Raw genomic sequence first — 16,836 nt, 5'->3', positions numbered from 1 at the left:
TGGTCTTAGCCCCACCCACCCATCCGGAGCCAGAATTAGCCAATCAAAAGGAGCCTCGGGACCCATAGGCCACGCCCCTTCCGTCGGAACGTAAACAACCCCCTCCCGGAGTCCTTCAAACAGCCCAATCAGAGCGCGAGGAGGGCGGATCTCGCCTCCCATTGGCCGGCGTCCAGCCCCGCCCACTCAAGATGGTGGCGCCCATCCGAGCAGAGGAAGCCTTGGGACGTGGATAAGACTAACCCCCCGCGGGGGGGAGGGGGGAAGCGATCCGGGATCCCCCCGTGGGAGCGCGGGGTGAGGAGCTGCTCCCCCCGCCGCGGAGGGATGGGATCGCCCGGGGGGGGGCGCTTAAAGGAGTCGCCGCTGATAGGAAGGGGGTGCGGGGAGGCAGGACCCCCCAAACCCAGTGGTTCCCCCACTCCCACCCCAGGGGACCCCCCAGATTAGAGACAGAGCCCCTCCCTCTGAGAAACTGAGACCCCTGCGATCCAGAGACGACCCCCCATACTTGGAAGCCAGCCCCCCCTCCCCCAGCCAGAGGACCTCCAAGCCTGAGGGATTTTACACCCGTACCCCTGCTGGGACCCCTGTCTGAGAGACCCCCCAGTCTGGTAGCAAGGGAATTACCCCCCCCCCGGATCTTGAAACACTAAAGTGACCCCCACCCCACCTCGCCTCCCCAGGCACATTTAGCCACCAGAGGATCCTCTTCTCCCCCAGCTGCATGGCAGGACCCTCCCCATCCCCTGGGAACCATTCCCATCTCTCCACCTTTCCAATCAAAGCCTGACCCTTCTCTTCTTCTCCAACCCATCTGCTCTAGTTCACGCCGGGACCACCCTCGTCAGGGCGCGAGCCATGGATCTAGTGTTCCTGGTCATCAACGGCATAGGGATGGCCCTGGATTTCCTGGGTCTCCTGCTCAACGTGAACTTCTTCCTGGTCTCCACCTTGGTCTCAGTGCTGGTCTGGCTCATCACGTTCATCTACAACCTGCCCAATGCACTGGTGGCTAGTGTGATCCACTGCTGGAATGGGACTTTGTTCTCCTTGGTGTACCTGGTGGAGGCGCTTTGCTGCCTGGCCCTGGGCTCTGTCCAAACTGTCACTGGCCTGTTCCGAGGCTTCTGCTCCAGCCTGGAGAGTCTGAAAGTGATTGGGAACCTGTTCTCACACCTGGTCCTGAGAAGCAAGGAACTTGTGCACCGAGGGCTCTGGAATGTGGTTGGCTCTGGCCAGTCGCTTCTGAGGCAGGTATGCGAAGTGTTTACCATTGTCATGAGCCTCCTCGCCTACTTCGTTAACAGCATCATCAACATCTGCCTGATCGGCACCCAGAATCTGGTGCTGGCCCTGTGGGACTCCATCATCAGCCCTTTCTTAAGAGTCACAGACCTCCTCACTGCCTTCCTTGCTCACATGTCTAGCAGTGCCATTGCCATGTCCATTCTCGTGTGGTCACCCTGCCAGCTGGCATTCGAACTCTTAGAGTCCATGAGCAAGCTCCTGGTTAACGTCTTCTTCCTGAATCTTTATGGCCTAGTGTTGCTGGCCCTAATTGTCACCGTCAGCACCTTAGTCCTCAACCCTGAGCTGACAAGGACCCTGGCAAACCATGTGTTGGGATACCTGAATACCTTGCCTTCCTACCACCGCCTGCGGAGGGACATCTGGCGCCTCTATCAGATTGTGCTCTTGTCGCTGGGGATGGTCGTGAGCTCCCACGCTTGGCGCAGGGTAGCAGGCTGGAGTCTCCAAATGGCCAACTGGAATGGAGGAGGCAGAGCAACAAACCAACAGGTCAATCAAGCGCCACACGGTGCAGAGGCCAACCAAGGCAGGCAAGGGGCAGCTACAGCCTTTCATAGGCCAGCTGCTCCTGGAGGAACTCATCAGGGAAGACCAGGGCTGCCTGGAGCCAATCAGCAGGGTGCAGGTGGTGCCCGTCAGGTGCAGCAGCCGGCAGCCAGAAGACATGGGGACCAACATGACACGAACGTTGAGCAAGGATCAAATGCGCAACCAGCCTGTGGTCGAAACGCCACAGCAGGGCAGCGCCTCCAGCCTCCAGGCGAAGGACCAAGCACATCACGAGCCAAAGCTCTGAGGAAAGAGCAGCTGAATGCTTCGGAGGAGGACAGCGAGGATGTCGCTCCAGAGAACGACCCGTGGATGCTCCTGAAAGAACAAGAAGAACGTAAAAAATGTGTCATCTGCCAGGACCAAACCAAGACAGTCTTGCTCCTGCCCTGCAGGCACTTGTGCCTCTGCCAACAATGCACCGAAATCCTACTGCAGCAGACCATCTACCAGCGCAACTGCCCGCTCTGCCGGCAGATGATACTGCAGACTCTGGACGTGTACCTGTGAGCTCGGGGTGTCGCTTAATCTACATTCCACCGGGCTTACCCGTAGTGCCAGCCAGCACAGGAGAATCCTGGGACCCCAGCTTCACGGTGGTGTTACTTTCTGTGCCAGGTACCCAGCAGCAGCTCAACACTTCCTATGCCACCAGGAGTTTTCCAAAGAACTGACAATGAGAACGTTAGAAGCTTCGTTTCACTAATATTATGGTGTAACTCGCTTGTCGCTGCCGCTGGAAAGCACAGTAGCCGATCTCAATAATGGACTGAAGGTTTTGGCAGTTGAAACTTCCATATTTCAAGGACTTTTGCCCGGAATGCAGAATCTTCCTCTGTTGGCTCATCATACAGAGTATCCAAAGCAGGGCTTGAAAAAGGATCCAGATACTTCCTAGTCAAAGTCTGCTATGAAAGATGGAGGCTGTGCCCTGGTAAGAAACTCAGCTGTTAGGAAAGGGCAAACGCTGGGATTCCAACCCTGCTATTAGGAGCAAGGGAGGGCACTTGTGGCAGGCTTGGCTAGTGACTGCCTGAAAATCTTGGCATTTCTCCTCTTCTCTCAGCTGTTGAGAGGGAGAGGGAGAGGGAGCTCTTCTTGTGCCCACTTACTCTCCTGCTTTCTTGTAGGGAGGCAGGAAAGGAGTTGAGTGGCTGAGAGCCTGCAGCAGCAGAGTGAAATTGACAAGTTCTCGGTCAGTTTCACAGCAAACCACAGTGCTGTCTTGTCAATTTCACAGGCCCAGATTCTGGAAGATATTTAGGTCTCAAACGCCTATCAATTTCAATGGGAGTTGGGCACTTAATACTTTTGAGGATCTTGGCTGCAGCCCCTAATGAGTGGGCAAGCCTGATCCAAAAGACTGGCTAGTGATCTCCACAGCAAGAGGCCGATTTGGCTTTTGGTTGCAGAAGCACACCCTGTGCAATCTTTAATCGTTCCTTCAGAAACCGTCACAGTGTTTTGGATCCTGGTGCCATCTGGGGTCTTTATTTTTTCTTTTTCCCCTTCAAAAGCCAGTAATGCAGGGGGGAAATTACTAGGCTGTGGGATTTTTCCAGCTCATTTTCCCCACTTCTCTCAGGGCTCCACCTCCTCGAGAGAGACGCAGGTTACAAGCCAAATGTTGCTACTGGGGAGAACACAAACTCTTCCCAGTTTAACTTACAGTAGAGTTAAGTCAGCACCTCCTTGGATACACAAGCACGTAATTAGCACAGATCACCTATGCAAGATAGAGCATTCCAGACTCCTTGCACAGCTTTTTTGGGGGGGAGGGGTTTGGGTGGGGGAGAGGAAAGCTGACTCTTTTTTTTCCTTTTGAAGATTGTTTCTTCTCATGAATGTAGTGCTGTCTTAACAGCCGTGGAGACTGAAGGCCTCCATTTATCCACAGAACAGGTCCAGCTTGGGCAGCAGTAATGCGAGCATCCACATCTCACTGTACCTCCCTGCACACTCAGAGGGTCCCCTTTAGAAGGGACTTGATTCTCTGTGGCCTACTCAACCCATGGCCTTTACTGAGACTGCTCTAGAGCCATCCTGTTGTAACCGCTTTCACTGTCTCCCAGTCTGGGTTGGAATTGAAGGAGAGGTCTCCGAGGGAGGAAGCTCCAAATCCCAGTGCTGGACCTCTGAGACGTGCAGGCTCTGGGGAGCAAGTGCTTTTCCATGTGTGATGAAGCTGTGATTGCACATATAGGGGTTGTAATTTAGAGTGGGATTATATAGTGTTGTGTTTTACCGACGGCCTGAAATGTGAAATGTATCCTGAGATCTCCTTTGCTTTTGCACCATCCCCCTGCAGTGAAACTTAGCAGTAGTGTCTGGACTGGGAGGTCTGGAGGGCCTGTCAGCATTTTGCCAGTAAGTGTAATTCCAAGAGATCAGTGAGCCGACAGTTAGTTAGATATTTAAACTAAAACCCTCTCGTGTTCCCGGATGCTTGAGATGGGTTATAAGAGTGCCAGAATCAATTTAATCGTCAGTGCTGAAATTGGAAAGAGCCCCTGGACCACAAGACAAGAGGCTGAGGGATGTTTTTGTTCTCTCTCAAGCTAATAAATAATTGATAGTTGGTCTAACCCCAAATGAAGCCCTGCATTAAGGCCAGAGAGCACTTGGGGAGGATCGAATGAGTTTGTTTACACTGCAGAATTCTACTGTGTCATAACGAGATGCGGGCTAGTCGGTGTGAATGTAACTGAATAGTTATAAGCACTTCGTGGGACGGCATTACAGCCTCAGGGTGAAATGCTGGCTGTACTGATGGCAATGGGAAAATTGACTTCTTTAGGTGCAGGATTTACCCCTGGTCTCTCTAAGGCATTAGTATATGGGGCGGTCCCTGCATGGAGGCCAGAACCAAACAGTTCTACCAAGGGCAGGGCAGGGCAGGGCACAGCACGCCACACAACAGCCTGCAGGAAACCACCCATATTTGTGTGCTTGATGGTCTTGGGGAGGCGGATCCAGGCATTGGCGGAGAGTTGCCATGTTTCGGGCTGGAGCGTCACCTGGCAGACAAGCGTGAAGGGTGAGATGCAGAACCTGAGAGGTTAAGCTTCTAACCTCGAAAGCTGCAAGGGAGCAGGGCTGCTAGTGGGCCACTGAGACATAAAATGACACAGCTTTCACTTTCTGATCGATTAAAAAAAGAATCATAGACAAGCATTTGAATGGCTGCTGTGTGATGCTGCTGGCAAGGGGATGAAAAATATCCTTCTCCGCCCCTTCTGAGCACCTTACACTTGAAATCTAGGGTGGCAAAAGCAAGATGTCACCGAATCAAGTTCTGCCCTCGCTTGTAACCCACGCAGCCAGAGGTACAATGTGGGCCCTGCCTTTTCTGACCCACAGCCAGGCTTGCAGTCCTTGTGTTTACAATCTTTTACTTTGCTATTTAAAAAAAAAGGTTTCCCTCTCCCACAGCTGCAGTCTGTTTCAAATGTTGCTTTCCTCTCCATCTGGCCAGTCCCTTTCATTTTCCACCTCGCCTGCATTTGCAAACACTGCTGGGGGATGTTGAAATCCGAACGGAGAATTGTTTATTTTCTGTGAATTCCCCTGGAAACGCTCTGATTGATTTGTAGAGTTTGTATAAACCCCCCCAATCACCACAAGAGTGTCTCGAAGCGCAGCAGAATGGTGGCTGCGGCTGGGCCAAAGCTCTCTCCCAGTGGTCCATTTGTTCTGTCCCTTCAGAAAGTGCTCCAGTGCCTTAGTGCTGACTGGGCGGGGGGGGAGACCATGCCAAATAAAAAGAAGGGGGAAGTAACTGCATCGCTAAAAGCCCAAGTAAATTTTATTCATGCCACAAATTGCACGGGCACAATCTAATACAATAGCACGGGTCAGCTGGTGTAAATGGGCAGAGAGCTACGCCCATTTCAGCCTGAGGAGGATCTGGCCGAGGAGGCTTCTTAGGCTCTTGGGGAGGTGCAGCGTCCGTAACTGTGCGTAACGCTTTCCACCTGCCCCAGCACAGACGAGGCTATTCCGCTTCTTCCTAACCATCCGCCTTGGACGCTGGAGGCAGCCAGAGGCCTGCGCAGCGAACCCGGCCCCTTTTGTAAAGTTAGCCAGACCGTCCCGATTTGTGCCTTTGTAAAAAGCTGGCTCCCTCACTGCTGCTCTCTGGCTGCCCTGCTTCAGGGGGTTATTTTGAGCGACTGCTTTTCTAATGCAGTTCCCTGAGGGCGAGAGTTTTGTATCAGGCTTTCTGGGGGACTTCTCTTCCCAGAGCTCACTGCTGCTTCCCTTCCTACCCAACCTTTTTTGATGTTTTAAAAGTCAGTCTCTTTGCCTTTTTAGGGGCTGTTATTTGCTGTCCAGAAAAGCTGTGTGTTTTAAGATTAACTCTTTGCACTACGAACCTGACTCTGCACATTAAAGTCTCCTTTGCAAAAACCAAACTGCCCCCGGCCCCGTTCTTGAGAGTGCTCCAATTGGGGGAGGGCCACCTCCCCACGGGGATACTGGTGTTGAACTTCATTTCCGCTCATTTCTGGCCCACTGGAAAAGGGGGAAAGCCCTGCAGCCAGAGATCCCAGGCTTTAATCAGCAGGGAACCTGCAGCTTTAGCAGGAGAGTTCTGAGCAGAAACGACAAGGGTGAAGAACAGGTGGGGGTAGGCAGAGAGGTGGCTGGGAGGAGCGTGTTCTGGTCGTGCACACAACCAGAGAGGGTGAGGAGGGGACACTTCAGGCCCTAGGCGGATCTGGGGGTGGTGTGTCAAGGGTGTGCTTGGGTGTAACACACAGTTAACCTTCAACTGGGGAAGCTTTGGCCACTAGCATGCACAAATGCAGCCACTGCTGTCGTTTACGTTAGTGCCCCCCTGCACCATCCTTCCCCCCGCTTCCCGGTTGTGTGAAACAAAAGGAGCAGGCAATAAAAACCGGCCAAGTTCTCGGTCAATGTCCCTGCCCCTCAGCCTCTTTCAGAGCTATGTTCCCTCACTCCCTGGTATCTGTTATTTCTATATATGTTCTTGCAAACAGAGATCAGGCCTTGGGCAGCGGGGAGAACCCACCCAACAGGAGAGCTTCAGCATTTACAAGTCAGCTGGGTTTTGAGTTATGCTGTATGGAAGGGAACAAAAAAAAAAATCTGAAATTAATTAATTTTTTTCCCAGCAGGAAAAAGCTTTCCCCTCACCCTCTTATAATAATAATAATTAATAATATAATAAAACAGTGGCTAGATTTTGCTCTAGCTTTCCAAAGAGAAATCTCCCTTTGAGCTTAGTCCAGCATGGAAAAGTTCAAGCCCCACAGAAGGCTTTGCAGAAATTTCTGAGCATGCGGAGACATGTGGCTCGGCACAGACGTCACCTTATCTGATACTCTGGGCGGCCTTGGGCAAGTTGCTTCCCTTCTCAGTGACTCAGCTTCTCCAGCTGTGAAATGGGGATGATGATCCAGACCTACCCTCCAAGGGTGGATGGGAGGCTAATTTATTCATGTCTGCAAAATGTGACACTCCAGGGTATGTCTAGAAGGCACTATAAGCGGAGAGAGAGAAGACCCAGAAAGGAGGATGTTTCACTTATTATGTGTCTAGGTAACATTTCCTTGTAGCAGTATGGAAGCCACAACTATCTGGCTTCCTATCAATTATGCTTTGAGGTCTATGAAAGTGCAGTGGCTGTTGGATGTGTTATCCTTCATGTCCGGTCCTGAGTTGTTGGACGGATATGCACGGGTAAGCACCCACTGCTTTTCAATCCAGAGGTGGCTGCATTTCACTAGTGGGTGAACTATTCTTGCATATAGTTTGGAGCCACGAAATGGGAAGGAGTTCTGGCTTCCAGTTCCCTGATCTAAACGCTTGACAACCCCAATCCCAGAGTAAGGAACATAAGCCAGGAGCCCTAAAGCTCAGTCTCCCCCACTCTAGCCAACAGAAAACACCCCCGCCCAAAGCCAGGACTAGAACCAAGGAGTCCTGGCTCTCAATGCCCGGTCTAGCCACTACAAAGGTCTGTGTTCCTTTGGGAGATGGATGTCTCTACTGCCGCCTCATCTGTCTGCAGCCCTTGTGTGGGCTAACTCCCACCCCCACCTCTCGGCACTTACGCAGCACTTCCTAACTCTGAATATTAGCTAACTTATCCCCCACCCTCTTCTTCGCTGGGGAAACTGAGGCATTGCAAGGTTAAGCCCCGCATTTTCCAGGGTGCCCACCATTAGTCCAACACACCTGATTTCCAGAGAGCGCCTAATGAATTCAGGTAGGACTGCAAGGTGTGGAGGTGCTCAGCACTTCTGCACCCCAAAATAGAGACCCCCACATTTAGAGGCCGCTGTTGAAACCCTGAGCCTAAAGGGATTGCCCAAGGCTACAAGGCTAATCCACAGCAGAGCAGGGATTAGAGCGGCTTTGCTGAGGATCTGGTTTTCTGTGCAGATGCTATCAGTACCGACCTCCCAAGCCAGCCTAAGGCTTGTTGGACCTTGCTGGAACCTGGTGGGGCTCTCTCTACCCACCCACCCTGCAGCTGCTGCTGGCCTAGCAGAGGGAAGTTATTTTTTGGCTAATATTCCTGTAGCCCATTAAGACTCATTATTACAAGCAGCAGAGAGCTGGATTCGGAAGGCCGGCTCTTCCCCTGGGACCCATCGGGCCTGTGGTTTGACTTACTCCCTGGCTGTTACAGCAGGCAATTAACAGAAAAATGCAACTGTACATTCCCCGCCGCCCTGCTCCCAGCGAGTCCAGGCAGATCGTGCGGTTATTGATACCTGCACTCAACGTTTTCCTTTAATAACTCACCCATTAAGTGGCAGCTCCTGGACTCGCTGTTCAGGCTGCTGTTAAAAATGTACCTTCCAGCCGGCTTCGTGTTAGCACAGGGCTAGTGAAATATTCATGGGCCGAGAGCTGGACGCAGACCAGCCGAGGGGTGGGAAAGTGAGCCTGCACTGTGATCCCTCAGCGCAAACAACTGTCCTGGTTTGAGCAAATACCAGGCAGCTCTCCTGTGCCCCTTTGGGACAGTGAGACCTAGGCTAGCCTGGGGGATTTGTCCCAGTTCTAGCCACCATTGCAAACCCCGGCATGGGCAGGCAAAGCTGCTATAGACTGCGATTTGCAGTGGTGCCGCTTAGCCCGGTTCCAATCATGCCTGAGCCTCCCTGGTGCAAATCCGGACTTTGTCTGTCTGCACTGAGTGTTTCCCTGCTGGAGCTGTACAAGAGCCTGGACTCTCCTGCCTGGAGAAGGCCTTGGTCTGGTGGCACGTGGGGGAGATCTGTTTACACCCTCAGGTCAGATTGCCATCCTACTCCAGCCAGGGCATGGGTTAGTGGTTTAAGCATCAGGCTTCACCGCCCCCACCCTGGAACAACAGAGCTGGGTCCTTTGTCCAGTGGAGGGGGAGGAATCGAATTCCAGGTAGCCTTGGGGAGTGTTTGGGTGGAACCCTTAAAAATCCAGGCTCTGTGCAGGGGTTCACCAGCACGTGGCATTTATGGTAGGAGTTGGGGGCCTTGGCTAAAATCCACCCCCCTGCACTGTTTTGACGTGCACTGGCCACGGTGCAACTCCCCAGAGGCGGTTGCATTTCAGCAGGGCGTTGATCCCTACATGCATAGCTTGAAGACGAATGGGGCAGATTTGCAGGCAAGATACCATTAATTCCTCCCAAAGGGCTTCCCAGCCTCTGGCACACTCCTGCACCTGGAGGTGGATCCAGAGCGGCCTGGAGACTCTTCTCGTCCTCTGGCCTGGCAGCTTCAGCCCCGCCAGGCTGTGGGGTCCTGAGCAGCCAGTGCTGGCTCCGTGGCTCAGAGGGAAGATGAAGCAGAAGGACGGGAGATGAGTTGGGAGGGGAAATGCCCCCCTGACTGGAACACAGGTGGAAGTTTGAGGCTTGGGAGCTGGATGCCTCAGCTGAGACCTGATGAGGCGGCGTTGAGGTACTAACCAGGGGACTGGGTTGCTCCTTGGGATCAGGCTTGGGTCGCTGGCCCATCCCTGGCCCCAATGGAGGGCCCCATGCACGGACTGAGTTTGTCTGGTGTCAATCCAGCTTCTGGCTTGCACATCACAGAACCGCCAACTGCTGGCACCAGCGGTCTCAGAAGGGCCAAGGAGTGACTGGGCTGGCCATGCAGCCTCTGCCACCGGGGCTATGGTCACGGGTCCCAAGGAGGGGATAGTAATTACAGGCAAACTCTGCCTGGACGAGCCACAGCTCATCTGGCTCCCATTCCCTAGCCAGTAGCCCCTCTCTCTAGCAGCTGCTGCCTTGTGTGGGCAAGATGCCATGGGGTCTAATCATGGCCCCAGCTTTAATGAGATGGTGATTTCCATGCTCCAGAGACAGCGGCAGTGTGGGGAGGACAGACAGATCCACCTGCTCTCATCCTCCTGCTGCTTTTCTCCACAAGGCAGGTTGTCTCGTGCCCAGCAGGGAGGCTGGCTAACGATGCTATGGGCAGCAGATGACAAATGGCAGCTGGACCACCGGGGACCTTTGCAGTCATGGGCTTGAGGCAGGGAATGAGGCGGAGCAGGAATGTAGTTGTGTGCATGGAAGCTCTTTGATGGCACCGTCTGGCATCCCGGACAAGGCTCCTTCAGCTGTTGATGGGTCAGAACAGTGAGCCCAGGTCCAGCCTCCTTCAGCTCGGGACGTGGGAATCCAGATCTTACATCTGGGTCTGGCAAATGGCCTCATTGCTGCAAATAGCAAAACTAAGCCCTTAGATGCAAACTTTGGGGTGTCCAGAATCCGGATCCAGCGCCTGCAGCTAAGGCCCATGTCTGCTTGGGGCTGTGAAGGGAGCTGCTGCTTTTCCACAGCGATGGGACCCAGGGCGGCTGCAAGTTGCCTGTTTTGAGGAGAGCTCTGAGCAGCTGAACCTCTAGGACAGGGGTCCCAACCTCGGGGTCTCAGGCAGATGTCAAGGGGTCACGGCCACCCGCCCCTCCCCATATTGCTAAGGGGAAGGGGGATTTCCAGTGAGAGGGGAAGGAGGTTTGGGGGTCTCAGCATGGAAAAGGTTGAGTACCACTGCTCCAGGGGCTTCCCCACCCTTCCTGTTTGCCCACCCTCATCCCCCCACCCCGCCAGGAAGCGAGGTTCCCTCCCCCTACATCATCCTCTGCAGCCCCCCCCCCCAGCCCAACACAGCAGCTGAGCTCAGCTGCAAAAGAGGCTTGTCCATTTCCAAGAGCAAGCAGCTCCTGCCATCGATCCGTGGATCCATTTAGCCCCCCAGGCAGCTCCGCTTACGGAAACAGATCAGACCCAGGCAGACAGAAGTCGTAAGTCCACTGCTGTCCTCAGGCCGCTTCCAGGAAGGAGGTGCTGCTGCCAGAGCATTCGGATACCCGGGGCTCTGGCTAACCAGCCCCAGCCTAGCTTCTAGGGGACCCAGGGCTCTGCAGTGAGCACCCAGCAGCCTCCTAACACTCTGCAACCATCCCCCATCTCAGCACCAACTGTTGCGCTGCAGCCACAGGGCCGGCGGGAGAGAGGTGTGGACACCCGTGCTGGGGCACCTCTGTGGGCAGCACCCGTTGCCCGTCACATCTGGTACATACTCGCTCTTCTGTAGCACCCACCACCCTAGGCTCTCAAAGCACTGTGCATTAATCCATCGCGTCCCAGAGTGCCCCTTCCCTCCTCCTGCAGAGCATTATCCCCATGTTACACATGGGGAAACTGAGGCAGAGAGCAGTTAAGGCCAAGGTCGCATGGTGAGTCAGTGGAAGAACTGGGAATCGATCCCAGGAGTCCTGAACCCTAATCTCCAGCTCTAACCACTAGACCCCACTCTCTGCCAGAGCCAGGCCTCCCAGTGTCCACTCCACCCGCGCTAACTACTAGACTGCCCTCCACCGCAACGACTTATGTCAGACACATCCACTGGGAGGAGTCCATGGCCCTTGGGAGCACTGAAAGCTCTGGGTTAGGGAGGGTACCTGGCTGCTTGCTCTGGGGGACCAGGAGCATCTTAGATGAACATGAAACTCAGAGGGGGTGAGCCCAAGGCTGGGGGGAGCTGTGAAGTCTCATAGCCCATAGACTCTTGGATCTCTGGTTAGAGATCTCCCCAGCTGGTGCGTGGCTCCCTCCCACGAGGGCAATTGGGGCTGAAGAGCTAGCCCTGGGGTCCAGCCTGGATTTTCAAGCATGGTCACTGATGGTGGGTGCCCACCAAGAGAGCCTAGAGCTGCTGGGCTCCCTTCTGTCAGCGGGAGCTGCAGGGCCCAGCACTCGCTCAAGATCAGGCCCAGGGCATCTCAGCCTGGGCCCCCATCCGGAGGCAGCTGGAGACAGGCGCCTGCCGTGCATGGCGACTAACTAGCCAGGGCAGCCCCAGGCGCGGCCTCTCCCAGGGGACCCAAGGGGCGCTCCATGCTGGGGTGGGCTCACCCGCTAGCAGGACGGGTGCCCGCTGAGGGGAATATCGGGCTAGAATTCCTTCAGCCATGTCTCTGGGGCCCCTCTTCGGGCTGGGCCTAGGAGACCGGCTGCAATCCCTAGCTCCTGAGCTTCCGGGCCAGGAGTCCACAGCTTCCCAACCCCTCGCACAGGCCTTGATGGGAAGGAACCCCTCTGCTCGTTCGTGCCAGCCTCAGCCCAGCGCTGGAGGAGACACACCCCTGGGGAGAGAGGGGAGGTCCGTCTCCCTGGCCTGCTCAGCCCTTGGCCCCCTCCTGACTCAGGCCAAGTTAGCACCTGTGGTTCTGCGGCTGCTAGGAACTGGACTGAGACCTGGCCAGCTCATTCCACAGGGGAGAACTTGGAGGAGAACGGCTCCCAGCCAGGCCTGGCCTCTGGCTCATTTCACACCAGCAGCCAGATGGAGCGGCTCCAGGCCCTTTTGCGGGGAGCAGCCGCTGAAGCCAGACTTGCTCTCACTAATGCAGTGAGCCCTTGGTCCTGCTCCCAGGGCCCCGTTGCTGAGGCCTCCGCAGCAGCAGAGCTGCTCTGGTCCTGCGTTCCCTTTCTGGGGGCTTTGGTCAGGGGCAGCCCAAGGGTCCAATGTGGGACCCCCAAGACCTGCCATGCAGCCCACCAGCCTGTACAGGTGTCGGCTGCAGGGACTCTAACAAGCAGCAATTTCTAGGTCTCAGGACAGACACGAGCTAAATGGGACCCTGAGTGACACCCATTGCTGTAAGATCCTATGCAGCCCACGGGCCTGTGATGGAGTATCCACTCCACACAAGGCCGGGCCACGTGGGCCAGTTACCAGCCCAGGCTGCACCAAGGAGCAGAGCAGGGATTAATTAGGGACGAAGCTCAGCTGGACAGGAACTGGACAGGAACAGGAGGGGCCTGTATAAAGCCCAGGATCTTGCCTGCACAAGGGGGCTGTAGCCTCTCAAGGTGAGGGAAGGGCTGGCTAGTTATGGTTTAGAGCTGTCCAGACCCTGGCTGCTTGTTGTAGAGTCTCTGGGCTGTTCCAGTGTAGAGGGCTGGGCTGGGTTCCCTGGCCTGCCACTGGGTGGTGGTGCTGTTAAGGGTCAGTGAAAGAGAAAACTGCCTGGGACGGTGGGTCCTGAGACACTTTGAGAACATGCCCCTCCTGGCAGGGGAAACTACAGTGACCTGGGAAAAGGCAAGCCATGAAGCGGGAGCAGTTGAGTCCTGAGAGCCAGACCCGGAGGAGTGATGGAGTGCCCCTGCAGGAAGGGGTTTTGACCCACAGAGTGCATCTGCAGATGTGGCCAGAAGGAGGTGCTCCGGCGGTGAGTTGAGCAGCCCGTGACAGGGCCCCTACCAAGTCCTAACACAGCCCCCAGTCAGGTGCAGGTGGCCCTATTCCCTCTTGCTGTGGGTTGAGGTAGAAGCCTGCTCCAAAGGGGCCTCTGGTCACCTAGCAGGAGATACTGTGCTCCCCAGCCAAGCCCCACAGCCTGGGCCCAACCTTCAGCTTAATCCGCAAATCCCTCTGGGACTCAGCTGGGCGGTGGGAAGGGGCGGTTCAGCCCATGGCAGCCCCCGCTACGGGGCATCTGACAGGTCCCCAGAGAGAGCTCTCCTCCCTGGGATGGCTCCAGGTGTGGCCCCCTCTGCAGACAGAGGTAATCTGCCAGCTAGCATAGCAGAGGGACACAGACCCCTGGCGTTCATAGCTGGGATGGGGAAGGGAGAGATACCATTCCCTCCAGCGTCTCCTGCTGGGGGGCCCTGGGGGTGGAACAGCAGAGCGTTCCCTTAGGGGCAATGCCCCAAAGCCATTTCCTCCAGCGCCTCCTGCTGGGGGGCCCTGGGACTGCAGCGCTAGGAGCTCCCCAGCACTCGCTGGCAGGGTTCCCGCCAACCCTTTGGGGCGGTGTGTGCTGGCCTGGGGCCCTGGGGAGGATCAGGGGGGAGGTAGGAGGAGCCCATACCCTGGATAATGATCTGAGCCCCTCTCCTCACAGGCAGCAGCCCTGTCTCCTTGCCCCCACATCTGTTTGTCCTGCTGCCTAGCTCCCATCTGGGCAGGTAACCAGAGCAGGGGTGGCTTATTTACCTTGGGCTAATATTTCCTTGAGGTGTGTTCTGCCTCTTGGCTCATCACAGCCGGGGACTCTGGGAGGCTAAGAGGTGGGGCCAGTAGGGTGACCAGACAGCAAGTGTGAAAAATCGGGACGGGGTGGGGGGGTAATAGGAGCTTATATAAGAAAAAGACCCCAAAATCGCGACTGTCCCTATAAAATCAGGACATCTGGTCACCCTAGAGGCCAGGGAGTACACTGTAAGGCTGGCCCCATAGGGGACCCTGGCCCAGGAGTGGGGGCTGCAGACCAGACCAGGCAGGGCACAGAATATGGCTTTTCTGGTTAAGAGGTTAGGGAAAGGACTGGGGGTATAGGAGTCTTAGGGGTGGAGATAGAACCCAGCAGTCCTGGCTCACAGTCACTGCTCTAAGCACTAGCCCATGCTGCTTCCCAGACCCAGTGTATGCTCCCAGGCTGCTTTCAGAGCCTGCAGCTCAGGGGTGTGCGGGTGGTGCAGGGCATGGGCCATCTGTCTATGCCCACAGCCTCAGGACCTGCCTGTCCAGTGCTGGGTGTGGAGCAGCTGCCTCCCGTCACAGCTGACCAGCACCCACCATGCCCAGCTTCTACCCTCATCAGGGAGGCAGTGAGGAACAGGTCAGGTTTGGGGCTGCTCCCTGGCTTGAGAGCAGGGCCTCTGAGCTGGACCCCTGGGGTAGCCTGTGTTCTCCCTGCCTCCTTCCCTCCTGGGCTGCCATGTACCGCCACCCTGCTGCCTTCTTCCCACTCCCAGATCTCCTGCTATTAGCCCCCCACCTCAGCCCTCTTCCCTGCAGACTGGCTCCGCGGCTCACCCCCCAGCTTTCGGGGCCGCTCTCCTCTCCAGGGGGTCCTGCTCCTAGTCCCCAGACCACCTGGAAACCTCCTGCTCCTAGATGTGCTCATGGGAGGAGAGGGGTGCCCTCTTGTGGAGCTCTGAGGCCATCATTGAGCGCAGCAGGGCGTAGCATGGGAGATGCACCAATCAGATGTTGTTAGCGTTTCCCCCAATTCATCCTTATTCTCTAACTCCCCTCAACCATCCCCAAAATGTACCTCAACCCCACACAATGGCGGCAGCAGCAGAGCCGGGACCAGGAGTCTGAGTTCTAGCTTTCTCCTGCTCCAACCACCTTCCACTCCCAGAATTGGGAGAGAACCCAGGAGTCCTGCCTCCCAGTGCCCCACCTCTAATCACTGACACCCTTTGACTACTTCCCATGGTTGGGGAGAGAACCCAGGAGTCCGGTCCCCCACTCATTCTATCCACTTGGCCACACTCCCTTGCTACATCCCCCTTCCCAGATCATGCTGTCAACTCCCCACTTTAGCAATTTCTCTCCTGCCCCCCAACACTGCTCCCCTCCCTGTTCTGTGGGCCTGGCTCGTTCCTGAGCCCGACTGGCTTCTTGGGAGTGTCTTTTAAATGACCGAGTCAAGCTCTGCTTTTACACGCTGGGGGGCATGAAGCATTCAGTCTGGCACCTGGGTGCTGCACACAGACCGCTGGGCGCTGTCCCCTGCAGTGTTTTAATAACCACTATATGTTGGCGCTCTCTAGATCTCCCACCCAGGCACTGCTTAGCTTGGCAGATCATCTAATGAGCCCACCACCTGAGCAGGGCAGGCAGGTGAGGGGGGATGAAATGCATTGCCTCTTCCCATGCTCTGCTCCCTGTCTGGGCAGCCCTGATTCTCAGGCCTGTGACACACATGAGCTCAGGCTGGATGATCACAGCTGTCCTCTTGGGGAGATCTGTGATGCTGCTCCCCCCTGGAAGCTCACAGGGCCCAGACTCATTTGCTGTCCCCCTCCTGGGCTCTCACAATGGAAAGCAGTCCCCAGCTGGGCCCGATCCAGTGGAGTTTGGAAAAGTAGCACCAGGGCTATCTTGGACAGAAGCGCAGCGGGCTCTTCCTTCCCTTGCTAAAAATAGGGACCTTTTCCTAAGCCAGGTCACAACATTCACACTGGAAATCTGCAAGGGGGGAGAGAGGGAAGGGAAGTAAGAAAGTGCTGTCTCAGCAACTCCTGCCCCCAGGGAGGCAGTGAGGGGAACCAGGCGTCACTCTCCGGGGGAGCTCTGGAGTTCAGAGAGCGAGGGCACTGTTCCAGCTCCGGATCTCAACACACCTCCCAACTCCACTAATTCTCATGGCAGCCCTCTGAAGAGGGTGAGCCCCATTGGGCAGAAGGGAAACTGAGGCACAGAACTGCAAAACGAGTCAATATCAGAGCTGGGACTAGAACCGGGAGTCCCGACTTCCACACCCTGCAGGTTGCTCCGAGAAGCTCGCAAGGTGCTGGCTGATGCGCCCTGTTGCTGTGCAGAATGTGGGGAGTGCCGTGCCCTGGCAGTGGGGCTGGTACTGAACAGAAGCAGGAGCTAGTTAGTGGTGGGTTAATCTGCCCAGCTCTGCTGAATTGATGCTTTGCACAAGAACCCTCCCAATGTGGGGAGCTGGTGCCCCCTAGGGGAGAGA

General features: G+C 55.8%; 1 protein-coding gene across 1 annotated transcript; it reads left to right on the top strand.

Annotated features, from left to right (window-relative positions):
- Positions 1–861: 861 nt before the first annotated feature.
- Positions 862–2,373, top strand: RNF26 (ring finger protein 26). The gene has a single exon (XM_065417297.1). The coding sequence runs from the start codon at positions 862–864 to the stop codon at positions 2,371–2,373; it is 1,512 nt and encodes a 503-aa protein (XP_065273369.1).
- Positions 2,374–16,836: the final 14,463 nt, after the last annotated feature.

This window comes from Emys orbicularis, chromosome 15 (genome assembly GCF_028017835.1).
Source record: "Emys orbicularis isolate rEmyOrb1 chromosome 15, rEmyOrb1.hap1, whole genome shotgun sequence".
Taxonomy (NCBI): Eukaryota; Metazoa; Chordata; order Testudines; family Emydidae; genus Emys; species Emys orbicularis.
The sequence above is the reverse complement of the archived record's forward strand: the minus strand, read 5'-3'. Positions and strand labels throughout refer to the sequence as shown.

Coding starts and splice junctions, on each gene's coding strand:
- RNF26 (XM_065417297.1), top strand. CDS start 862: ATGGATCTAGTGTTCCTGGTCATCAACGGCATAGGGATGGCCCTGGAT.